Source organism: Myxine glutinosa, chromosome 7 (genome assembly GCF_964187855.1).
Source record: "Myxine glutinosa chromosome 7, kmMyxGlut1.1, whole genome shotgun sequence".
Taxonomy (NCBI): domain Eukaryota; kingdom Metazoa; phylum Chordata; class Myxini; order Myxiniformes; family Myxinidae; genus Myxine; species Myxine glutinosa.
This window is the reverse complement of record NC_136267.1, coordinates 50,211,133-50,238,134: the sequence shown is the minus strand read 5'-3', so window position 1 is coordinate 50,238,134 and position 27,002 is coordinate 50,211,133. Positions and strand designations below refer to the sequence as shown.

General features: G+C 41.4%; 1 protein-coding gene across 7 annotated transcripts in view; it reads right to left on the bottom strand.

Moving 5' to 3' along the window:
* Positions 1-1,161: 1,161 nt before the first annotated feature.
* LOC144892936 (uncharacterized) overlaps positions 1,162-27,002 on the bottom strand; it is a 50,353-nt gene continuing 24,512 nt past the window's right edge. For 4 of the 7 annotated variants that reach the window (XM_078781693.1, XM_078781694.1, XM_078781691.1 and 1 more), the window contains 7 exons: positions 16,594-16,977; positions 13,557-13,652; positions 6,958-7,071; positions 5,249-5,273; positions 4,021-4,061; positions 3,890-3,933; positions 1,162-2,644 (listed from right to left, as the gene is read on the bottom strand). In XM_078781693.1, coding sequence (XP_078637819.1) covers positions 2,546-2,644; positions 3,890-3,933; positions 4,021-4,061; positions 5,249-5,273; positions 6,958-7,071; positions 13,557-13,652; positions 16,594-16,726 — 552 coding nt within the window. In that variant the 5' untranslated portion in view covers positions 16,727-16,977 and the 3' untranslated portion in view covers positions 1,162-2,545. Of the gene's footprint in view, positions 2,645-3,889; positions 3,934-4,020; positions 4,062-5,248; positions 5,274-6,957; positions 7,072-13,556; positions 13,653-16,593; positions 16,978-20,811; positions 20,859-27,002 lie in introns of those variants that run through there. The other 3 variants (XM_078781696.1, XM_078781692.1, XM_078781697.1) reach the window with 2 other exon arrangements.

Sequence of the window (27,002 nt, the reverse complement as noted above, 5' to 3'; positions counted from 1 at the left end):
CATATCTGAAGCAATGATGGATTCCATGACTTTGCTGATAATTGGGAGAAGGCTGATTGGTCTGTAATTGCTAGGATGTTTTTGCACCTTTTTTGTGCAAAGCGGTGATGTTGGCTGATTTCCAAGCAGATGGCAGATGACCTTGAGCAAAAGAGAGGGTGAAGAGAACAGAGAGAGGGAGTGAAAGAGCGGAAGAACAGGATTTTAGGACCCGTGGGCTGATGCCGTCAGGTCCAGTTGCAGAAACTTCTCCACCTTGTCAGGAGAGAAAGACACAGAATCCAGGAGCAGCTGGGTACAACTGGATACGGTGGGTACAGAGAGGGATGGGTTTGGGACACAAGATTTAGAGGCAAACACAGAGTTGAGGCATTCAGCTTTTTCATGTGCGGAGTCAGCCGTGTAGCCGTTTGAGGTGAGGGAGGGGATGGAGGGGGAACAAACACCAGAAACAGATTTGACCAGACGCCACCAGGATTTGGAAGAGGGAGACAGATAAGAGAGTTCCATTTGAGAACGGAGAGATATTGTTTCCTGGCTCTCCTGAGGGTGGACACACACTTGTTTCGGGCTTTGTGAAAGGAAATGAGATTTCCTTCCGTTGGATTTGCTTTCCAGGAGACGAAAGCAAGTTGTTTCTGGGCAACAGCCTCACCACAAGATTCCGTGTACCATGGACGGGAGGAAGGGTATGACAACTGAACACGAGATGGGATAGATCTGTGCATGAGAGAGAGCAATTTACTTTGGAAGAATTCCCAGGATGAGTTGATGTCAGAGGCGGTAGAGATGGGAGACCACTGTGACCACTCTCTCGATGTCCCTACTCTCAAATGTTGTGTTTGTGTCCTTCCTCCTCTCTCCCCATCTTGTCTACCGCTCCCCTTATTATCTGATTTATGTGTCGGTTTGTCTTTCTGTGTGATTAATGTTAGCTCTTTCACGAGCCTCGATCTTGGAAACAAAAAAAAGAAAAAAAGAAAAAAAAAGGAGGAAATGCATGGAAGTTAAAATCACAGTGCCTCCATAAAACATTTTGCAGAATTATAAATAGATTCGGCAAGTTAAGTAGGAAAAATAAATGATGAACTTTACTGCATTAACCTTTCGTTGTCATACTCTAATCATCTAATGGAACAAATAAAGAGAGATGAGTCAGACAAAATTCATGGTTTTTATTCAAAAAAAACCTCTTGCAAAGCCATGTTCCGTGCACAGACAAAAACAAAAGGAGCACTACATACTATTTGTTGTTATATGACACTGGGTGAAGCATGTAAAAACTAATCGATTAGGTAAAGCCAAAACAAATAATCCATTAATGCGCCAAAACAAATAATCCATTAATGCGCCAAAACAAATAAGCCATTAATGCGCCAAAACAAATAATCCATTAATGCGCCAAAACAAATAATCCATTAATGCGCCAAAACAAATAATCCATTAATGCACCAAAACAAATAATCCATTAATGCGCCAAAACAAATAATCCATTAATGCGCCAAAATAAATAATCCATTAATGCGCCAAAACAAATAATCCGTTAATGCGCCAAAACAAATAATCCATTAATGCGCCAAAACAAATAATCCATTAATGCGCCAAAACAAAGAATCCATTAATGCGCCAAAATAAATAATCCATTAATGCGCCAAAACAAATAATCCATTCATGCGCCAAAACAAATAATCGATTAATGCGCCAAAAAAAAATAATCCATTAATGCGCCAAAACAAATAATCCATTAATGCGCCAAAACAAATAATCCATTAATGCGCCAAAACAAATAATCCATTAATGCTCCAAAACAAATAATCCATTAATGCGCCAAAACAAATAATCCATTAATGCGCCAAAACAAATAATCCATTAACGCGGCCCAGGTAACTATATGACCACGACCATTACTATGACTTCCTTAGCCTGGTTTAGCCGTTAGGGTGCGGTTTGGGATCCAGGGTTCGAATCTCGGTCAATCGCTGAATTAACGCCAGGGGGGTTGACTCAGCCTGTCATCCTTCCGAGGTCGGCAAATTGAGTACCAGTTAACTGGTAATTCGCTGTGCGTCGCAAGAGGCGACTAACAGGGTTGGCGGCACAAAGGGCATCCGGCCATAAAATAAAATAAAAACATTGCTTCAAAAAGGGGACCACGGTGCCCGAAAAAGGCCAACCCCTGCTCTGCGGGGAAAAATGGCCTCTAAAGGTGGTTCATTACTATGACTTCCTTAGTGGCCAAATTATACCCACATTCTTTGGAGATTGGCCAGGGAACCTTTTTGGCCTAAGTGTTTCACGAACCCGCTGGCCAGGCATGACGTTCGGCTGAAAGTGGTAGGAATTTGTTAGTTATTCAGGTTGTCGGTGATAACTTGTCTCCTCTTCACGAAGTACACCGTATGATCTTTAACGTCCATCGGCTAATGCTAGCAGGCCGGGCACCCAGTTTAAGTGTCCATCCGATGGACGGCACACCGATTGATGTCTCGTCCTTCACGCGAAGCAAGGAGACAGTTAAACAGGTGGGTCTAGATTCAAGGCAAGGCTAGACATCTAGTGTGTATGGTTTTTGGTTTCGGTTCTTCTTCTTCTTTTCTCGATTCTTTAAGCTGAACATCGTGTACTGAACATCATCAATATGTTTCTGCAAAGCACGTACACAACAACAGCAAATACGGTACCGCACTTTTGTGTCTCATGTTGTCTCATGTTTTGTGTCTTTTGTGTCTCATCTCATGTTTTCACGACCGCACTCACTTCCTCTTCATATTCAAGCGGACACGCCACAGGCATTTGTTTGCAACAAATTGAAGAGTGTAAAGAAATAAGAGTATAAAAACTATTGCCAATCTTGAGAGTTCGCTCATGTTGGATTAACACCGAGCTCATAAGCAAAACACTCGAGGTACATATAAAGTAACCAAATTGTATTTGGGGATCTAAAGAACAATAAATGTTTTAGTGTTGAAATGATTCCATTTCCAAGTAATTCCAAATGCCACTATTCAAAGTTGAAATTATATAAACTAGTGGGGTCACCCATGGGAATCCCAAGGGCATGGAGGTGTATCGTTGCGATCGGTGCAGCCGTTTTTGCGGTACCCGGGACAATAACGTTAGGCGGGAGTCCAAACCTGAAAATGCTGGAGGCCAAAGACGAAATTTGAAAAACAATATAGCCTATTTTACTCCGGGGGTCCCAGGATTACCCACCCAAAATTTCGTTGAGATCGGTTCAGCCGTTTTTGCGGTATCTGGGAACGGACGGACAGACGGACGGACATTTGGTGAATTATAGTAAGATTTGTTTAACAAAACCATTTCATTAACAGGAATCGGTGGTTCGTGTGCAGCCTGTGGCTGCTGGCTGCATCATTTTCTGGGGGCACGGCTGTGTCACTGATGCAATGCCCCTCATTTCCAGGCACCTGGTACTTACTTATTTGAGGATGACAGGCCGAGTCAACCCACCTGGTGTTAATTCAACGGTCTGACAGGGGCTTGAACTCAGGACCACCAAGATCTCAAGACAGCCATCTTAACCGTTAAGCCAACACCAGGTTCATAATAGGTATCGATTCCAGGAAAATAAATTTTAACATGTATTTGTCTCCCAGAACCATCTTAAAGCCTCGCTTGTCTGAGCAGGAATATCTCCGGGGGTTTCGCCATTGCTCTCCCATGAGTATGTACAGTCCACCTTGCATCAATAATTTCATTGCGATTGTTAAACTTTTTCTTTTTTTAAATGTTAAACAGAGATAGAAACGATGCCTCAAAACAAAACCTACCGCTGTTCGTGTTCAACATTAACCCCGATTGATATGCAGCAAAATCAGGCGGATGCATTGCGTATTTTGTTTGTGACAAAATTGTTCATCAGACTCACGTCCCGCGGTGGAATCGGTGGCGCCATGAGCTCGAATTGCATTTCTGCAAAAGAAAAGCAGTTTATTGTTACCTTTGATCGATAAGTATTGACAGATATATTTATGCCGTTTCTGAAATACGTTAACGTGCCTTGATGGGTTTTTGAATATTCCAACGTTCCTTGTCCAGACCTGAAATAAATGTAAAAGAAATAATTAATACTCAAACCTGGATAAGTTGTTCTATTAACAAATATCAATAATGGAGGAGAGGTGGAAATTTTATCTGAATAAAGGAGTACCTTGTGGTTCATCCTCTTTCTGCTGCCACTACCTTCCAGGGAGACCATTCCATTCATTCACTACTCTCTGAGTGAAAGACCCTTGCCTTACTATATACTGTGTTAACTCTCATCTTCTTTACTCTCAGTTCATTTGTTTGCTTGTACCCATCTGTTGCCTCACTGTCACTACTTTGCCCTTTTACCTCCGCCACCGAAGGTTTTCCCCCGTCTGTCTGTCTGTGAACAAAATATCTCAAAAAGTTGTGGACGGATTCGGACGAAATTTGGTGGAGACAAGGACGAAATGTGACATTGTGAGAAGGACGAAATTATTAGATTTTGGTGAAGTTTCGAATTTGGATCCGGATCCGAGAATGTTTAAGTGATTCTTCACCATCGGGAGATAGGGCCAAAAACGATACATAGCGGGATATCTCAAAAAGTTGTGCACGGATTCAGATAAAACTTGCTGGAGAGGTTGCATGTGCGACAATGAAGAGTTGATTCAATTTTGGTGAATATTGGAATCCGGATCCGGATCACAGAATTAAAAAAATGATTCTTCACCATTGAGGGATAGGCCTAAACCGATATATAACACGATATTTCAAAAAGTCATGGACGGATTTGGACAAAACTTGGTTGTGTGTTGTTGGATGTGTGACAAAACCAGGTTGGGTGTGTGACAAGACCGAATCGATTCGATTTTGGTGAAGTTCCGAATGTGGATTCGGATACGAGAATTATTTAATTTTTTAAGTGATGATTCTTCACCATTGAGAGATCAGGCGAAAAGCGATATATAACATGATATTTTAAAAAGTTATGGACGAGTTATGACTAAACTTGGGGGATGAGTTGGTCAGGTGACAAGAACAAGCAATTCGATTTTGGTTCAGGTCGGAATCCAGATCCGGCCTATCAGTGCGATACAAAATATAAACTGTTCAGCCTGGCGGAGGTATGCACTCTACCGAGTGCCGTTCTAGTTACCTTATGTCATCTTGCTCATCCATGAGCCTCAATTTTGTATGCAAATTATTTTTTTAACGCATGAATGTGACTTGGATGCGAGTAGAAGAATGAACAGCTTACCTTTTAGACTTCCGAGTTGCCAGTTCTAGAAAAGAAAATAACATTGATTATAACTCTCAAATTGCAAATTTATACTGAAATCTCGTGTAGCCACTGCCAACTGGAAAATTTTATATTAAAAAAAATCAAGGAATACTCATCAATAACCATTTATCAACTGTGTTAAGTGAAGGAATTTTAACGAATGCTGACGACATATTGGTCGAAAATGGGCTAAAGGAACAGTCTTATCAGGGACTCAACATAATATCGATAACTCCACATCAGCAACCACAAGTAGTTTGTTTATCATGAAACTCAATGTGATGCAAACCAAAGAGATTCCTTGGACTGCATCATGCTACACCATTGGTTGGAACTGTGGGTCATCTGCTTCCATTACTCCCTGGTATTCCAGACTGCGATTGTAAAGTGGAAAAGGTTGTTGCTTCAGCCTCCGCTTGTCGAGAAGATTGTTGAGGAAGCAAGGTATTTGGAAAGACCCAAGAGGGAGCTTTGTGACTTTTGTGAATGTACATATTGTCTTTTACCCTCTCTCACCTTGGTCTTCCATGAACGTATATCTGGGATATAAAACATCGTGGTGTTTCATCTGTCATGTGTATTTCTTCCTCTCCCCCTATAATTTCACTTGAGTTTCCCATACCAATTTTGAGCCTCTGTCACACCCCTCAGTCACCAACAGCCAGTAAGGCTATCCTAGGAACTGGCTGATTTTCTTAGATACACTGCAACCCCTTTGCATGAACGGCTGAGCAGTGGTCACTTGGCTATCCCAGACACATCTGCCTTAACCAGAGGTGCTGCAACACTATTGCATAAATGGTGGAGCTGATACAACTGTAACTGGTTTGCTTTTTGGTTTGCCTTCTCTGCAGAAAGCACGATAGTACTGTAAGGGAAAGAAGGGAAAGGTCTGAAGATCTGAAGATTTCACCAGATCTGAAGGGAAAGGTGTATGCTGCATGTGTGAGAAGTGTTATGATTTATGGGAGCGAGACATGGGTCATGAATGAGGAGCAGCAACGAAGGTTGGAAAGGGTGGAAATGCGAATGGTTCGGTGGATGTGCGGAGTGTCGCTGAGAGAGAGGAAGACAAATGATGAATTGCGAAAGATGATGGGAATAGAGGGAATAGAGCCTGTGATGGATGCTGTGAAGAGGAACAGGTTGAGATGGTTTGGTCATGTGTTGAGGAAGGATGAAAGTGACTGGTTGAGAAGAGTGATGGAAATGAATGTAGAAGGAAGTAGAGGACGGGGAAGACCGAGAAAGACTTGGCTGAAGATGGTGGAAGAAGAAATGCGGGCAAGGGGGTTAACAAGGGGAGATGCAGAAAATAGGGCAATATGGAGAAGATTGTCATGGGGACCGCAAGGCTAACCCCAGCTCTAGCAGGGAAAATGGCCTTAAAATGCATGTTGTTGTGTTGTTGTTGATCAGGATTCGAACTCAGGATCCTAGGATCCCAAGCCGGCACCCTAACCGCTAAGCCAACACCAGGCTTACTCCTCGTGTGAAGGCAAGTAAACAACTTAAGCTCCAGTTTCCCTACTTAATACATCGAGATTCCTCCAACTCGTCCACGGTCCATGCTATACCTATACAATCCTGCCTCGACTATGGTATTCCATCATCTACCCCCACAAACGTAGCAGTACTATACCACTCGTGAGATTTTGTCAAAACATATTGCAAGAAATTCTTACCTTTTTCCAGTTTCTTTCTCTTGACGTGCCAAAAACCTCCAAACACTAACATGAGCAGTGTTGCTGATGATGTGGATAGAAGTAGATAGAAAAATGGTTTATCTTTTGAAGGACCTGAGAAAATCAGCATACAGCTTCACTCACCATTACAAACACAACAACTGTTGATATATATATATATATATATATATATATATATATATATATATATATATATATATATATATATATATATATATATATATATATATATATATGTATATATATATATGTATATATATATATATATACATGTATATATATATATATATATATATATATATATATATATATATATATATATATATATATATATATATATATATATATATATACAGACTTGGCATTTAATATGGATTTTTTTTTTTTTCTTGACTTGGGTTTACTTTCTTAACTCAGTATATCAATCTGGTGAGTTTCTTTTCCACTTTGGTAATTTATTTGTTAAAAGAACCATGTCACTGATTGTCTGTCGCAGCAAGAAGTCAACAACAGGATTATATCACAGGTGGCGTGGCAAAATGTACGGACAGGTGCATTTTATGATTGGCTTCACAGTCGGGTATACAAGGGTTGTTGCGTTCTGTATTAGTGGAAAACAACTGCTGCACGTCTCCAAAAGTTATTGCCGCTTCCTCTGGAGATGGTCCATCAACTCGACAATGCTGTTTGTCATGGAGTGGTGGCTTTACGAAATTACGGCATGAAACAGCGTGCTATTGCTCGGCAGTATGGCATCACTCAAGGTCAGGTGTCAAAGATCCTGAAACGAAATGCTCAGAGGGGTGTCCCTACTCCAATACCGAGGCCAGGACGTCCCCGCAGAACGACAAGAAGGGATGATCGCCAGCTGCACCGGTTAGTCCGCAATGGCCGTACCAAGTCATCTAATCGGCTTAGGGCTTAATGGCAGCAACTGACAAATGTGCCTGTATCCAGAAGGCGAGTCAACCAACGACTGGTTCAAACAGGCTATCGTGCCAGGCGTCCCCTGAGAAAGCCACGCCTGACCAGACAACACAGCCAGCGCCGATTGTAGTGGGCCAGAGAGCACCGTCAATGGCAGCCAGGACACTGGAATCACGTGATCTTCAGTGACGAGTCTAGATTTCTGGTCTATCGTCAAGATGGCCACGTCCGAGTGCGCAGACAAGTGCATGAAGCCTACAACAAAGATTGTATAGTGCCAAGAGTCCAAGCTGGAGGTGGTGGGGTGACCGTTTGGGCTGCTTTTCATGCACGGGGCAAAACTGACCTGGTTGTTCTGAATGGAAACCTGAACCAGTTCAAGTACAGGGCCATTCTGGAAGAAACATTGCTTCCATTTGCTCGTGCAGCCTTTCGAGGAAACTTTGTCTTCCAAGATGACAATGCACGGCCTCATCGTGCTCGCATGATCCAACACTTTCTTGCTGACCGTGGTGTAGAGGATATGGAGTGGCCTGCCATGTCCCCAGATATGAATCCGATAGAGAACTTGTGGGCAGAATTAACGCATCAAATCGACCACTTGGACCAGCAGCCGACCTCTGTGCATGAATTGCAGCAGGCTATTGTCACTGCATGGCAAGCGATTCCTGTCCAAACCTTGGCAAATCTCGTGAACAGCATGCCTCAACGTGTACGTGCTCTCCTGAATGCTCGTGGGGGTTACACGAAGTACTGAACTGTAATTTTACTGTCCGTAATCCCAGTCGTAATTTAGCTTTTGTTTTTGTTTAAAAAAAATTTGGCTAATGTGCAAAATAAAGAGATACTTCTGGAAAACGTACAGAAGTTTAACACAGTACTGTCCATGAATTGAGTTCGATATCAGTTTACATCACTTTCAAGGATCAATTTATTTGTTTCGAAATGTCAAATGTGGTTTTTGTTTCTTTAAAGGTCACATTAACAAAATCTAGAATAATCTATCTATAATTCCAGTAATCTCTGTATGTCTGTATGTCTGTGACCGCTGTTTCTCGACAACCACGGTCCGATATACTTTAAACTTGCCAGGTATATTGCTGGGGACCCGAGGATGTGCCTTTTCAAGGTTTCATATTAATCGGAGAAGTAGTTACCGAGCTATGTCCAAAAAACGATTCAACCAATCAGAGAGCAGCGAGCTATCACGTGTGCCGAACGTGGCGAACAGACTCTGCCTCGGACAGCACATTTGAGAGCGTATTCATTTATTTCACGTTGGCAAACTATGTTGCCGTTAAACTATGTTTTAAAACTAATTAAAACTAATTTGCGACATATTAATCGGAGAAGTAGTTACCGAGCTATGTCCAAAAAACGATTCAACCAATCAGAGAGCAGCGAGCTATCACGTGTGCCGAACGTGGCGAACAGACTCTGCCTCGGACGGCACATTTGAGAGCGTATTCATTTATTTCACGTTGGCAAACTATGTTGGCGTTAAACTATGTTTGAAACTAATTAAAACTACTTTGCGATTCTTTCGCTTTCCTGCGCGTTTGTGCACGCTATGGCGATTTCTTTACCAAACTCCGCAAGCCGTTCGCTTTGGACCAAACCATTTCATGTAAATAGAGGGGGGGGGGGGTTGTCACCGTACTTGCAAGCCGTTCGCTTTGGACCAAACCATTTCATGTAAATAGAGGGGGGGATTGTCACCGTACTCGCAAGCCGTTCGCTTTGGACCAAACCATTTCATGTAAATAGAGGGGGGGGGGATATAATTTTAGATATATATATAGTACGGGCATGCCCTAGTTTCAACATAATTCCAATGAACTTTTGGTTCTAAGACATCTTGAAAAGTAAGTTCACCCCCACAAAAAAAATATTCCATATTAAATGCCAAGTCTGTGTGTATGTATATATATATATATATATATATATATATATATATATATATATATATATATATATATATACAGTATATATATATATACAGTATATATATATATATATATATATATATATATATATATATATATATATATATATATATATATTGTTACAGACGCGGTTTTAGATGTTATATTGACCGAGCGGTGGTGTATTACCGCGTCCGAACAGTTACTCCCCGATTAGAACCCGATTCCACCCGACGTTGACCAGATCGCCCCACAGATATTCAATCGGGAAACCTCTAAAGCGACCGAAAGAGAAGGAAAAGAGAAAAAGACAGAGTACGGAGGAAGAACAGATTTATTATACACACACATGCAAAAAGGAAGAGCGACCAAAATTATTTACAAGCAATGGATGGAAAAAGCAGTCACACAGTGCATCGTTAGCTTATTCTACTCAATTTACTTAATCCCAAGACAACGAGTAGGACAGGACGTTCACACTTACACAGGGGATATTGCAGGCAGGTAGGGCTTGAGGTGGATTGCTTGAGAGGGAGGCAAGGTCGGAGGCAGCAGCTCTCAATTCCTCGCGGTTTTGGCGGGAAAACCCTCCGTCGCGTATCCGCTGCTGTAGACGTCACGCGCTGGCTCGGGCACACCTGCTCCTCTCCTCCTGGTGGAGCCGTCTCCCTCCTTTCAGCGCGTCTCTCCAAAGCTGGTTTCCTCTCCGAGTACCTCTCCTCTTTGGCTTGGAGCGTTTCGCATCTCACCGCTCTTCTTGGTGCCGCCTCTTCGCTCCTCTCCCAGGTCATCTCCCAAGTCATCTGGTAAAGCAGTCCCTTACAGTCGCTTTTATCACCTCGGGCGGAATCAAGCCGCCGGCTGCGAGGGCACGCCTACCGGGTCGCTCACCGCGGTGCTGATTGGCCATGCGACCCTCTGGCTCACTCCTCCCCTTTATGACGAGGTGGAGACACGCCTTTCTTCTCCGAGATTAGCACATGGGCAATGGTGGCTTGCGGGATTGAACACAACTCCCACCCTTTTGAAAGGAACTTTGGAGAGCGGAGATGTTTGGGGAAATTGCAAGGGCCTATGCTTATTTTGTTTGATACAATGCAAAGTCAATCTAGTGGGAAACACATATTTAGCCTACATAGAATAAGGAAATACACTATTTAAAAAGATATATCGTGACCTGCATGTAAGTTTCATGGAATTAACTAGGAGGACGGCTGCGACCATTATTTACATTACCAGGGTGTTACCATACTTTTGTAACGTTCACATTGTAACGTTTTCACATTCGTTACACTTCCTCCAAAATTGTTACACTTCTCAAAACCGTTACACTTCTCAAAATCGTTACAATATATATATATATATATATATATATATATATATATATATATATATATATATATAAATATATATATATATATATATATTGTTGTGGATATGAGAATGTTTTTTATTTTGTTGTTGTGGTAAAATGTTGTTGTAAAAGGTTGTTGTAAAATATCACCCCTCCTCCCTCCGTTTGTGGTTGTATAAAGGTCAAAGGGCGTTTCCGTAGTTAGTCCATAAAACATACATGCAGGACACGATATATCTTTTTTTGACAGTTATATCCTTATTATGTGTATTAGTGTAAGGCTGTGTCTTCCATTAATTGAAATACTCCATTGCACCAGTGAAAGAGAATAGATTCCCTTTCCTTCCCATCCCCAAAACCTCCATTTCCATATTACATCCCCTCTCGTCACCGCTGAGCCCTCGATTGCCCATATTACCTCCCCTCCAATAACCGCCATTGACCACGAGGCTCGAGTCGGGGAAGAAAGGCGTGTCTCCACCTCGTCATAGAGGGGAGGAGTGAGCCCGCCCCACTCGACCAACCATGAGCCAGGGGTTTGGCTACAGAGGGCGGAGGAAGAGCGGTCGGGGAGGTTCGCAAAGGTTGAGGGGCGGGGGCCTATATAACCCAAGGCAGGGGTGTGGCCGAAGGAGATGCGTTTTTACAGAGTCGAGCTTGGAAGCAGAAACGGAGATGCACTTTTGAGCCGAGACAAGGAGGGTCACAAAGAGCTGAGTTGGTCGTCAGTGGTTGCGTTCAGTGGTTGCGTTCAGTGGTTGCGTTCAGTGATTGCGTTGAGGGGTTGCGTTGGAGACGGAGTGGTTGGACCAAACAAAAGAAGAGAGGAGAGAACCCGTCACACCAGACCCCCCACCAGCGCGTCGGCTCTGACCGTGATCCGACCCGTGATCCGACCCGTGATCCGACCCGTGATCCCACGCACACGACAGGATCGGAGGCATCAGCGGCCGTCGAGGTCCCGCCCGACGTCCCGTGCAGGATCAAGCTCCAGCCAGCTCCGTGCCGTCCTCCCCCTCCAGCCATGCACCGCCTTCCAGCCAATCCACTCTGCAATTCCCCGTGTGAGTCGTCTTTGTTTGTTCTGTCCTGGGGTTAATTAAGTCTGTATAACGATAAGCTAGTACTTCCCTGTGTCACCTGCGTCTTATGTGCTTGTAAATAAACGTCACTGCTTTCTTTTTGCTTGTGTGTAAATAGTAAATAAATGTAGTAGTATTTCAAACCTTTCTTGGCCTTCGTTTTCCTCTTTACATTGCGTCGTTTTTGTCTTTTCCCTCATTGAGCAGCTAGGGTGCGATACGGCCAAAGTTCTGGGTGAATCGGGTGAGTCAGGGATCCTGTAACGGTCGCGGAAATACCAAACCGCTCGGTAACTAACATCTTAATCCGCGATCGGTAACAATATATATATATACATATATATATATATATATATACTGCATATGTATACATATAATATACACACGTTACATCATAATCAAGGACACCTACAGCGTGATGTATGAAGAATACTTATGCTTCGATACCAAAATCAAAACAAAGTCATTTACTATTACATTAACATCGAAAAAATTGGAAGAAGTATATATTTCAATGTATGTACAAAATGTGTGGCATGAAAAGAAAAGAAAAATAAACAAAGAAAAACAAGAGTGAGACTTGCTTTGCAATAAATGTCCCCTACCGATGTGATATTATTGAAGTCCAAAAGGGCATAGCTCTGTGAAAAATTGACGAAATTCCCAGAAACTCAAACTTGTGCTGTAACTTATCATAATAAAGTAATGTACTAAGTTTCAGTTAAATATATTCGAGGGTGCCACCTCTAAAGTCAAAAAAAACAAAAACCATAGGTGGGACGGACAGATGGACGGACGGAGAGCAAACCTATAGTCCTCTCTGGTGAAATGGTTAGGGGACTAATAAAAAGAAACAAAAGTCGAAGAGAAAAACCTTCCTCCGTCCATCCAACTTGCCATATAGCCGGAAGGCCATCGGGTCAAAAAATGAAATTCTGTGTGAGGTAAGTGCAAAGACTGGTCACCACACCGATTGTCTTGGACATGGTGGCAGGAATCTGTAATTTGTTCAGGGTGTCGGCGATAGCTTCCCTACTCTCCGGAAAATACATCGTGGGATCTTTAAGGTCCACTGACTAGTGCTATAAGATGGGTCGCCTAGTTTAACATCTATCCAAAAGACGCCACAGTTTGAGATGCCATGCCCTGCCTGCGAAACACCAAATACTGAACTTATATTATAAGTTATGAATGATAATCGCTGCAAACCAGCAACCACGTGATGATGATGATATGATGAAGAATGATAATCAGTTTCCATTATTGTGCATCTATTTTTTTTAAACATACCAGGTGATGCTGTGCAGTTACTTTGGCGCTGTGGACCCGATGTAAGTGGGATCTGCGCTGTGGTTGTTTCCCACAGAGTGGTAGATTTAATGGGGTCTGTTGTAAAACACACGTGGCACATGCTTGTGAGGGTAAAAAGAGCGATGACGTGCATATGTTGGTCACCTACTTGAAACACAAGTTATAATTAGTCATTATTATAAAGTTGCACATCATAATAATTGCTGTGAAACATTGTGGCCTCAGACAAATGCGGATTTTATATAACGATCAAATTTATCCCAAAACATTTATCGGGTGATTTTTGGTTCTTTACATTTTAAACTCCTTCCCTTCTAATCTCAATGTTTTGCACATTTTCATTTATAAATGTTCAAACTCCTTTGTTGTAGTTTCTCTTTGTCACCTCCATTTGGGTCTCTCAAGCAATCCATTCCTTTCCAAGTAAACTGCTACATCGAAATAAACATGATGTTGTCTCACTTTGTTATGTTGTGTTTATCTTCCAAGAAGTAACTTATGTTTGTTGTCCTGAAAAGAAAAACTTTTCGTTTATTGTTGAACAGCTCAATCGGTCAGTCGTACAGTTTTTCGGGTTGGAAAAATAGTCCCTTGAAAGTTGGTGAAAACTTTATGAAGAAACAAGGAGAAAAAGACATAAAATGTAATAGGCCCCGTGGGTTTAGTAATTTTTCTGCATGGAGTTAAAGGCCGCCAGTCAGCCATCTTTGGTCGGATTACAAAACAAAATCTTCTGCATATGTACAATGTCATGTGCTGTGCTTATGCCATGTTAAAACAAAATTGGTCCATGCATGTTCAAGAAATGGTTGGGGACATGTTTAAGTAATAAAATTGCGACCAGTCGGCCATCTTGGATCTGATCTCGAAAGAAAATGACGTGCTTATGTGGGCCATCATTCATTATCTGTCTGTCAAATTTTGAACAAGATCGGTAAATGCATGTCCGAGAAATGGTTGAGGACGTATTCAATACTGGATTTTTATGCCTCTGCCGCCAAAGTTGCCAGAGGCATTATGTTTTCAGGTCGTCTGTCCGGCTGTCCGTCCGTCCATTATAGGTTTTCGTTACTGCGATAACTTGAGAACGGCTGAAGGGATTTGAATTAAAACTTGGTACAGGCATGTATAATGATGTAAAGATGTACTGAATAGATTTTGGGGTCAAGGGGTCAAAGGTCAGATGACGTGTCAGGTAAAAATGTGATAACTTGAGAACAGCTGAACGGATTTAAATCAAACTTGGTACAAGTATTATAATGATGTAATAATGTGGGCGAAGGCATATGGGTCAACGTCCTGACGTCGCAGAGTGTAGTTCTAGTTTTACAACTAAATTGGCTGCCAGTCTACCAGTCAGCCATCTTTAATCGGTAAGCAAAATGAAGTGAGATGGACGTGTATGCCATCATGTACTGTGCCAGGGGTGGATCCAGGGATTTCAAGACGGAGGGGTGCACCAAACCATAGCGACGAGGGGGAGGGTGTGAAGGTGGGTCTGGGGGTTGTCCCCCAGGGATTTAAAAAAAAATTGTATCGTCAGAAATGGCATTTGGTGCGTTCTTGGAAGTTTCTGCAGTTCCTTGCGTTCTTCTCTGGTCCATCAGGTCAGCACATTCACGATGACTAATGGCCAGATTGACGAACTGGTGAACCGACTTGCCCAGCTGTTCCTTCTGCTATAAATTGTGTGTGTGTGTGTGTGTGTGTGTGTGTGTGTGTGTGTGTGTGTGTGTGTGTGTGTGTGTGTGTGTGTGTGTGTGTATGTGTTAAAACCTCTGAGTGTTGATAAGCTGCCTGGAACATTCCTTACTCAAAATAATCTGGACAAGAGGACCAGATTCATAGCTTATAATTTATCATCCAAAATCCGAAGGGGGTGGGGGGTGCGCACCCGCTGCACTTCCGCCTGCCCCCTCCATCTCCCGGATCCGCCAGTGTGTGCTTGTGCTAAGTTTGAACAAAATCGGACCATGCACTTCCGATAATTTTTTGGGGACACATCTAAGTATCAAAATGGCCGCCAGTCAGACATCTTTGATCTGATCTCAAAAGGAAATGACGTGTGTATGTGAGCTATCGTTCATTATCTGTGTGCCAAATTTGAACAAGATCGGTAAATGCATGTTCGAGAAATGGTTGAGGACGTGTTCAACATCGGGTTTTTTTACAACTAAAATGGCTGCCAGTCGGCCATCTTTGATCAGATCGTGAAACAAAACGATGCGCATACGTGTACCATCATGTATGTGCCAAGTACGAACAAAATCGGTCCATACTTGTCAGACATATGGTTGCGAACTCACGTACGAGACCCAATCCGTAAAACCCCCGTTTTGGACCAAGTCCAACAAGGGCTAATAAACTTTGGATTTTCTGACTAAAGACTGTTTGGGCAAAATGTGGCCTAAACAAATAGGTTAGAATAGTTGTGCTTCGGCTAACTCGCTCAACAGCACCACACACAATTACGTAACCTAACACGTTTCAATCTGGTGATGGTGAATTGGCCAAAGTTATTCCCATCAGTAGAATAAACCCGTTTTATACTCGATGTAACTGATTCAAATACCATAATAAGCCTGTGACGTTAACTTAAGTTGTGACGATTTCCTGTGGTGTGCAAAGCACTACAAATGTGAGGAACGACAATTATAACTGAGAGGACATTCAAACTCAGGCGAGACAGCTCATAAGTGAGTGTGCATACATCGAGGGCCTAGGCTATCCGACCAACCCATGGAAGGAAGCGAATGTGTTGTTAAATGATTCCCGAGCAGAAGTTAACACCTGTTTAGTTAGTGCTTTTTCTTTATTATGATACTTGCCGAAAACGTCATTTTCCTCGGTTTGGAAAGACATCCAACCGCACAGTGGTTACAGATTTTCCGACTATGTGGGTGGAATGTAACGTCACACGTGGTGTGGGCAGTTTTTATATGAGAATTGCAATATTGGGGGAATGGAAAACGTAACGTAAAGAACATGTGTAAAATTGCAAAATAACTTCACTTACGCGTTGGTGTAGTGACGCTGACGTGGTATTGCAGTCGGGCCTGGCCCATTACACCATGTACCCATATAATGCCAATCACCATCTCCTCACAGTCTGCACCAAACCTCCAGCAAAGTTCCTCACGTGGAATCATCTCAACCTCTGCAGAACCTCCAGCTCTTCACCCCGATGTCCTCCCCGTGAGCTCGCAAGGTCCTTCAACTCTCGGTGCCTTTACCAGAGCCATGACCTCAACCTCATCGCACCTTCTCCAGCACATCGGGTGCATCCTCGAATCGGCATCAGGAGCAGCACAAGGCAGTGTAAGAGAAGCTCCTTCATTCACTGACACATTCTCTTTGCTGACATTCGTCATTTTCTTATTTGTTGAGGACCTTGTGGAAGCTGAAAAAGAGCACGTGGTATGGTAGCAAATGCTTTTGAATGACATCATCTCGATAATTACACAATATTATACCTTACTACCGATTACCATGTCGGTGTGATCCTTCTGTGTGTGGATTACTCATTGTGCAAAACACTACAGGTCCAGGTAAATCTTTACTTTGAAAAATCATAAATCAAGCAATTCTCTTGGAGCTGTTTCAGTCGTTGGTTTACCAATATTGACGAGTTTACTACTCGGTTCAGGGAAGTGTCTGTGTGTATGTGTGTATGTATGTATGTATGTGTGTATCTGTGTGTGTCGTTGGTTGTTATCTCCATATGTGGGTTTCAGAAGGTGAAACGGAGCCCTCCCATGTCTCAAAGTATCCACCTTTATGTGTGTGTGTGTGTATGTGTGGAGGGGTGTGCGTGTGGGGGGAGGGAGAATATCTGTGTGTGTGTGGATGTGTGGATGTGCGTGTGTGTGGAGGTCTGTGTGTGTGTGTGGGTGGGGGGGGGTGGTTATGTGTGTGTGTGGGGGGGGGGGGTTGAGGTGTGCGTATGGAGGGGGTGGGGCGGATGTGTGTGTGTGTTTGTGTGTGTGTGTTTGATCGATTAAAAATATGATTGCCGATGATTGAAAATATGTATATACCGAGGTGTTCTTTAACCAAATTCTCAATCCTTATTTACACTCTATGCTCAAAGGTGGAAGTTTAAATAAATTATAGTAGTATTAATTATAAAATCCAAAATAATTGTATTTCATGCCGTTCTCCCTCTGTGTTGCATGTTTAAGGTGCCGTGTGTCTCTCACAATACGAGAGTACATTTTTCACTGCAGGTTCATTGTGGGTTAAGTTGAACCAATGACAAAAGAAAATGGAATAATTATTATTGAAGTAAATACAATTCAATTCTCCCCATTATTCCCCATATTCAATTCTCCCCATTATTCCCCATATTCAATTCTCCCCATTATTCCCCATATTCAATTCTCCCCATTATTCCCCATATTCAATTCTCCCCATTATTCCCCATATTCAATTCTCCCCATTATTCCCCATATTCAATTCTCCCCATTATTCCCCATATTCAATTCTCCCCATTATTCCCCATATTCAATTCTCCCCATTATTCCCCATATTCAATTCTCCGCATTATTCCCCATATTCAATTCTCCCCATTATTCCCCATATTCAATTCTCCCCATTATTCCCCATATTCAATTCTCCCCATTATTCCCCATATTCAATTCTCCCCATTATTCCCCATATTCAATTCTCCCCATTATTCCCCATATTCAATTCTCCGCATTATTCCCCATATTCAATTCTCCCCATTATTCCCCATATTCAATTCTCCCCATTATTCCCCATATTCAATTCTCCCCATTATTCCCCATATTCAATTCTCCCCATTATTCCCCATATTCAATTCTCCCCATTATTCACCATATTCAATTCTCCCCATTATTCCCCATATTCAATTCTCCCCATTATTCCCCATATTCAATTCTCCCCATTATTCCCCATATTCAATTCTCCCCATTATTCCCCATATTCAATTCTCCCCATTATTCACCATATTCAATTCTCCCCATTATTCCCCACATTCAATTCTCCCCATTATTCCCCATATTCAATTCTCCCCATTATTCCCCATATTCAATTCTCCCCATTATGCCCCATATTCAATTCTCCCCATTATTCCCCATATTCAATTCTCCCCATTATTCCCCATATTCAATTCTCCCCATTATTCCCCATATTCAATTCTCCCCATTATTCCCCATATTCAATTCTCCCCATTATTCCCCATATTCAATTCTCCCCATTATTCCCCATATTCAATTCTCCCCATTATTCCCCATATTCAATTCTCCCCATTATTCCCCATATTCAATTCTCCCCATTATTCCCCATATTCAATTCTCCCCATTATTCCCCATATTCAATTCTCCCCATTATTCCCCATATTCAATTCTCCCCATTATTCCCCATATTCAATTCTCCCCATTATTCCCCATATTCAATTCTCCCCATTATTCCCCATATTCAATTCTCCCCATTATTCCCCATATTCAATTCTCCCCATTATTCCCCATATTCAATTCTCCCCATTATTCCCCATATTCAATTCTCCCCATTATTCCCCATATTCAATTCTCCCCATTATTCACCATATTCAATTCTCCCCATTATTCCCCATATTCAATTCTCCCCATTATTCCCCATATTCAATTCTCCCCATTATTCCCCATATTCAATTCTCCCCATTATTCCCCATATTCAATTCTCCCCATTATTCACCATATTCAATTCTCCCCATTATTCCCCATATTCAATTCTCCCCATTATTCCCCATATTCAATTCTCCCCATTATTCACCATATTCAATTCTTCCCATTATTCACCATATTCAATTCTCCCCATTATTCACCATATTCAATTCTTCCCATTATTCCCCATATTCAATTCTCCCCATTATTCACCATATTCAATTCTCCCCATTATTCCCCATATTCAATTCTCCCCATTATTCACCATATTCAATTCTTCCCATTATTCACCATATTCAATTCTTCCCATTATTCCCCATATTCAATTCTCCAATTCTCCCATTTATTCAATTCTCCAATAATGGAAGGCAATCTTTACATATTAAGATACAAAGTTGGGCTCTCCAAGTCAGAAACCGATTTCTGTTCAAATTTCTTTGGACATGTCTCAACAAAACCATTTCTATTCGTGACTTAACTTGGTGAATGACAGTTTAAATGATTAAATGTAGGTGGTTAGAACCGAGAGTGTATCGATGACTATAATTGATAACTAGTGATCATATAAGTTTGTATGGGGGATTATAACATGGTTAGGGGCGTCGAGATGGGGGGGGGGGGGGTCGGGGGTCGGGGGAGGGGTCGTTGCCTTGGGGTCCGGGATCCGTTGAGAGGCCCGAGCCTATCCTGTCATTTTTTTTAAAGAGCAGCCGATAGTGAAACCCCTGATCAGCCTCATTTCCTCATCGTTACATTTAAACTCAGAAGCTCATTTTGCTTTCTTGCCGGGAATGAAACAACATTTACCGCTGTTATTGATGGTAGTTTCAAACTTTACAGAAAAATGGTTATTAACCAGGAATGTGCGTTACAAATAAATGGGTTTGTATCCTCTTTGCCCCCAAAAAAGTGTTAACCATCTTTCTCACGTATTTTTTGCCAATCTGATGGAGAAATCGTGTTCAACAGTCGAGGGTGCGAATTGACTCGATCGGTCCAAACGTCCCGTTATCTCCTTTATTTTTCGATTATACGGCGAAATAAAAGTAACCATTTGTTTTTTTTTAAAGTTTTTCATGAAAGAAAGTTCCTTAAAAAGTTATAAAAGAGAGAAAGGATGGGGGTGGGGGCCCCGAGGTTGTTTGCCTTGGGGTCCGTGCTGGCTCTTTCGCTGCGCCTAAACATGGTATAAATGCCTCCATCTCTTTACCATGCATTTTACTGTATTATTTGAGCAGTGAATTACTGTATTATTTGAGCAGTGAATTACTGCATTATTTGAACAGTGAATTACTGTATTATTTGAACAGTGAATTACTGTATTATTTGAACAGTGAATGACTGCATTATTTGAGCAGTGAATTACTGTATTATTTGAACAGTGAATTACTGTATTATTTGAGCAGTGAATTACTGTACTAGTACCGACTGCAAAGCCGCAATGAGCCGGCGAAGCCAAAGCCTCTTGCCACTATTTTACCCATCACCATGACATCAGTAGGTTAGGTAGTTGGTAGTAGGTAGTAGGTAGGTAGGTAGTTGGTAGTAGGTAGGTGTAGTAGGTACCGTACCTGGTAAGACTTGGTAAAAGAGAAGAGCAGACAGTCCTCCCCAATACCTGCATACAATAAATGTCACAAGAAGCTTAAGGAAGCAACTATACGATATGCTCGCTTCAGGCCTACTTTAAGAAATTTTAACTGGGCTTAACATACGTTTTCACAGGATGTGTGTCGTCTTCTAACTTCAGTCGCTGTCAGGACTGGTTCTCTCCGGGCACTGCGGCTTCCTCCACCAGAAGAAGTTAGCTTGCAGTGATTAATTCGGTGAATTCCATCTCGACTTCGGATATTTCCGGCCGTGAAAAACTATCCGTATTTCTAAACTAAATATGTAAACCGCTTATACCGTATTTCTGGCCGTGAAAAACTATCCCATACGGCCGCGAGATTTCTAAAAAATAATTCTTCGTCAATGTTAGAATATTTGACGCCGTTTTCACCCTCCGAAACACGTAATAAGCTTTAAAAAAATATTTTTTCAAATGCTCGAATCTCATTCGTTCTGGTGTTTGATGACGATTTTCGTTGAAGATAACGAGGTTTGTCTTAACGTATTTTAATTACTAATTAGAGGTTCATTAGATTGTGAATCAAAGAACGACGGGTGAAACAAACTCCTATTGAACTCTTTCGCAATTGTTTTATGCAAACTTCCGCATCCGGTCGATGGCGGCCACCATTGAGTGATTTCATTTTAGAAATATTTTTTCAAATGCTCGACTCTCATTGGGTCCGGTGTTTGGTGACGCGTTTCGTTGAAGATAACCAGGCCCGTGCGGGCCGATGTTGGTCTTAAAGTATTTTAATAATACATTGGAGGTGCATAAGATTGTGAATCAAACAATGATGGGTGAAAGAAACTCCTAATGAACGTTTTAAATTTGTTATGCATACTTCCGCATCCGCAAGATGGCGGCCTCCACTGCGCTTCGGAATTCTCGAGCCAAGGCATAATCAGGTTTTCAACATAATACGTACGCGTTCATTGACAACACTGGCTTCGCCGGCTATTACTAGCACCCGACTGCAAAGCCGCAATGAGCCGGCGAAGCCAAAGCCTCTTGCCACTATTTTACCCATCACGATGGCATCAGTAGGTTAGGGAGTTGGTAGTAGGTACGTGTAGTCGGTACCGTACCTCGTTCAAAATGACACCATTTGCATTCTGGATGAGACAAAAATTTATAAAATTTCCTTCTTGATTAATTCGGTGAATTCCGTCTCAACTTCGGATATTTCCGACCGTGAAAAACTATCCCCTACGGCCGCGAGATTTCTAAAAAATAATTCTTCCTCAATTTTAGAATATTTGACTTTTTCAGTCTTTCAATCTTTCAATTTTTTTTCAATTTTCAAATCAATGTTTTTTGTTTTTTTTTTCAAAAGTTTTTTTTTTTTTCAATTTCTTTCAAATTTTCATTTTCATTTTCATTTCATTTCATTTCATTTCATTTTCATTTCATTTTCAATCAGTTTTCAAATTCAATCTTCAAGAAAATCTTTAAATTTTAAATTTTCAGTCTTTCAATCAAAATTTCAAAAAATTTTCAATTTTTCAGTCTTTCAATTTCAGACAATTTCTGTCTTCAAAAACTATCCCTTCAGACTTTCAGAATATTTGAATATTTCAGCTTCCGAAATGTGCTAAAAAGCTTTTTTGAAATATTTTTTCAAATGCTCGAATCTCATTGGTTCCGGTGTTTGGTGACGATTTCCGTTGAAGATAACCAGGGCCCGGGAACGAGGATGATCTTAAAGTATTTTAATTACAAATTAGAGGTGCATAAGATTGTGAATCAAAAAAGACGGGTGAAACAAACTCCGATTGAACTTTTTTCAATTTGTTATGCATACTTCCGCATCCGCAAGATGGCGGCCTCCATTGCGCTTCGGAATTCTCAAGCCAAGGGATACAGCATAATCTGGTTTTCGACATAATACGTACGCGTTTAGTGACGACACCGGCTTCGCCGGCTATTATTTGAGCAGTGAATTACTGTATTATTTGAACAGTGAATTCCTGTATTATTTGAGCAGTGAATTACTGTATTATTTGAACAGTGAATTCCTGTATTATTTGAACAGTGAATTACTGTATTATTTGAACAGTGAATTACTGTATTATTTGAACAGTGAATTACTGTATTATTTGAACAGTGAATTACTGTATTATTTGAACAGTGAATCACTGTATTATTTGAACAGTGAATCACTGTATTATTTGAACAGTGAATTACTGTATTATTTGAACAGTGAATCACTGTATTATTTGAACAGTGAATCACTGTATTATTTGAACAGTGAATCACTGTATTATTTGAGCAGTGAATTACTGTATTATTTGAACAGTGAATTACTGTATTATTTGAACAGTGAATTACTGTATTATTTGAGCAGTGAATTACTGTATTATTTGAGCAGTGAATTACTGTATTATTTGAGCAGTGAATTACTGTATTATTTGAACAGTGAATTACTGTATTATTTGAACAGTGAATTACTGTATTATTTGAGCAGTGAATTACTGTATTATTTGAACAGTGGATTACTGTATTATTTGAACAGTGAATTACTGTATTATTTGAACAGGGAATTACTGTATTATTTGAACAGTGAATTACTGCATTATTTGAGCAGTGAATTACTGTATTATTTGAACAGTGAATTACTGTATTATTTGAACAGTGAATTACTGTATTATTTGAACAGTGAATTACTGTATTATTTGAACAGTGAATTACTGTATTATTTGAACAGTGAATTACTGTATTATTTGAACAGTTAATTACTGTATTATTTGAACAGTGAATTACTGTATTATTTGAACAGTGAATTACTGTATTATTTGAAGAGTGAATTACTGTATTATTTTAACAGTGAATTACTGTATTATTTGAACAGTGAATTACTGTATTATTTGAACAGTGAATTCCTGTATTATTTGAGCAGTGAATTACTGTATTATTTGAGCAGTGAATTACTGTATTATTAGCGCTGAGGAAGCGCCTCTAGCGAATGACTTCCAGCCAGTGTAACGCGAATTCCTGTCACAGGAATTCTGAGATCATATAAGTGTGACGTGGCAGTTCCTGATTGGTTCGTGTTGGGGAACCCCTTCTCGCTGCCGACGTGACGTAAATTCGCGCACGCGCACTGGTGAAGCGCGAGATTCGGCCCAAGGTTCTTATTATTATTATTATTATTATTTTTGTATACAAGATCGAGGCTCGAACCATGATCGAGGCTCGAAATTCCATGCCCGAACCTCAGCGCAATCCAAGAGGATTCACTTGTTTGAACAGTGAATGCCTTTTATCATGTAAGAAGTTCATTTAATAATGAACAGCTTTACAGAATATATCGTTTAAATTTCCAGAAAAAAGAGACATGCATTTTAATGATGTAAAAAATATTACAAGGTTGATATCACTAATTTCAGGACTTCAACCAACAAATCGCTTCTTTTTATACATGTTTAAACAGCTATATTAAATGATTGTTTTTTTATATATTTTGTTTTTTAACTTGGACATCTTAAAATATTTTAATCCTTTAAATAAACAATCACCATTATCATATATTTTCCTGCTTCTATGTCAGGCCAGATAATTACTGATCAACCCTCATACAAAGTTGCCAGATTATAGCTAACAAATCGTTGAGAAATAATAAATGACCAGAAACCGATCATAGTTATAACCAATGAGGATCTTTGTTACAACTAGTGATGTGATAATGGGTGCATCTTATTATAATAGAGCAAACGTATATGCTTCGCTATGTATGTATGTTTATATGCGACGAAAACGTCTTGTTCCTCTTCTTCTAATAAAATTACCACCCTCTTAATTAACCCTCTTAATTGCGTTAAGTCTGCTGAGACCACTCAGACCTTTGACAACCCTTTAATTCCCCCAAGACCCTTCAGACCACCAAGACCCCCTGAAGACCCAAAATACCCTGAAGACCCCCAAAGACCCATAATACCCTGAAGACCCTCAAAGACCCAACATACCCCCAAAGATCCCAAAGACACTTCCAGGCCCTGAGGCTCAAAAAGACCCTGAATACCCGAAAACCCAAAACACCCCGAGGACCCAAAACACCCCGAGGACCCAAAACACCCCGAGGACCCAAAACACCCCGAGGACCCAAAACACCCCGAGGACCCAAAACACCCCGAGGACCCAAAACACCCCGAGGTCCCAAAACACCCCGAGGTCCCAAAACACCCCGAGGTCCCAAAACACCCCGAGGTCCCAAAACACCCCGAGGTCCCAAAACACCCCGAGGTCCCAAAACACCCCGAGGTCCCAAAACACCCCGAGGACCCAAAACACCTCGAGGTCCCAAAAGACCCCGAGGACCCAAAACACCCCGAGGACCCAAAACACCCCGAGGACCCAAAACACCCCGAAGACCCAAAACACCCCGAGGACCCAAAACACCCCGAAGACCCAAAACACCCCGAAGACCCAAAACACCCCGAAGACCCAAAACACCCCGAAGACCCAAAACACCCCGAAGACCCAAAACACCCCGAAGACCCAAAACACCCCGAAGACCCAAAACACCCCGAAGACCCAAAACACCCCGAAGACCCAAAACACCCTGAAGACCAAAAAGACCCCAAAGACCAAAAAGACCCCAAAGACCAAAAAGACCCCGAAGACCAAAAAGACCCCGAAGACCAAAAAGACCCGGAAGACCAAAAAGACCCCGAAGACCAAAAAGACCCCGAAGACCCAAAAGTCCCCGAAGATCCAAAAGACCCCGAAGACCCAAAAAACCCCGAAGACCAAAAATACCCCAAAGACCCAAAAGACCCCGAAGACCCAAAAGACCCAGAAGACCAAAAATACCCAAAAGACCCCGAAGACCCAAAAGACCCCAAAGACCCAAAAAGCCCCTGAAGACCCCGCAGACCCAAAAGACACTGAAGACCCAAAAGCCTCTGAAGGCACCAAAGACTCTGAAGACCCAAAAACACCTCAAAGACCCAAAATACCCTTAAAGGCCCAGAGGATCCAAAAGACCCTGAAGACCCAAATGGCCCTGAAGACCCAAAACACCATGAAGACCCAAAAGACACTGAAATGGTCAAAGATGCCTACCCCTCTGAAACGACGCATATAGCGCGCTGAGTCACGCTAATTTAATTAATGAAGATCTTCGTTATAACAGATGCATTGTACATGAAATATATGCATTTTTGTGAGAAATAATTTCTTTTCTTGCAGTGTGGAGTTCAGAGGAAGAGGAAGAATGTGCAACAGGAGTTGTAGGGGATTTAATTCTGGTGGAGTGGGGAGCTGCCTGTTATATATTCATGTGTGTGTGTGTGTGTGTGTGTGTGTGTGTGTGTGTGTGTGTGTGTGTGTGTGTGTGTGTGTGTGTGTGTGTGTGTGTGTTTGTGTGTGTGTGTGTGTGTCTTCCATAACTCCAAAACCATGAAACTGATCAGGCCAAAACTTTGTAAGCATATTAAGGGAACTCCAAAGGAGTGCATAAGTGAAAACTGAGTGTTTGAGTACATTTAAACACCCCTTTTGAAGATAATTTAGGAGGTGCCCATCACAAAAAATAATAATTAAAAAACCTTACGAAAATGGTGGCACACCATCTTCGTCTGCCTTCTGCCACATCACTGGGTTCTTAAGCCGCCATATTGTTCGGCCTGCTAAAAAAATGCCTTGCTTTGGAATCACAATGTTATAAACACTGACTAATTAAAGTATATTATAGAAATCTGGCCTTGGATTTAAGGATCGGATCCGATGGACTAAATAAGTGTCTAAATTTGAAGAGAAATCTGAAAATTGTAAGAAAATAACGAATCTTATAACTAAGTGTATTCTTATAACTCCTTCTGCACTGTTGTCTTAATTCATACCTCCATAGGATAGGGTGTCACTCTACTGGGACCTGCGATACTTGGAGGAAACCCAAAGATTTGAACCACCTGTTTTTAAAATTCCCTCCATATGAGGGAACCAGATGGAGTCTATCTTAAAGTATGAAAGAGGTGGGGATTGACATATCGAATCTGCCGAACACTTTCAGCCATTTGAACCAGAAGCATTCCCGACTCTGAAAGGCGGTTTTGAGATTTTATAAAGAGAGCCGGAAATCAATATAGTATTATCGATTAGCTAAAGGCTCCTCCATTCACTATGTCTGGGCGTGTGACGTATATAGAG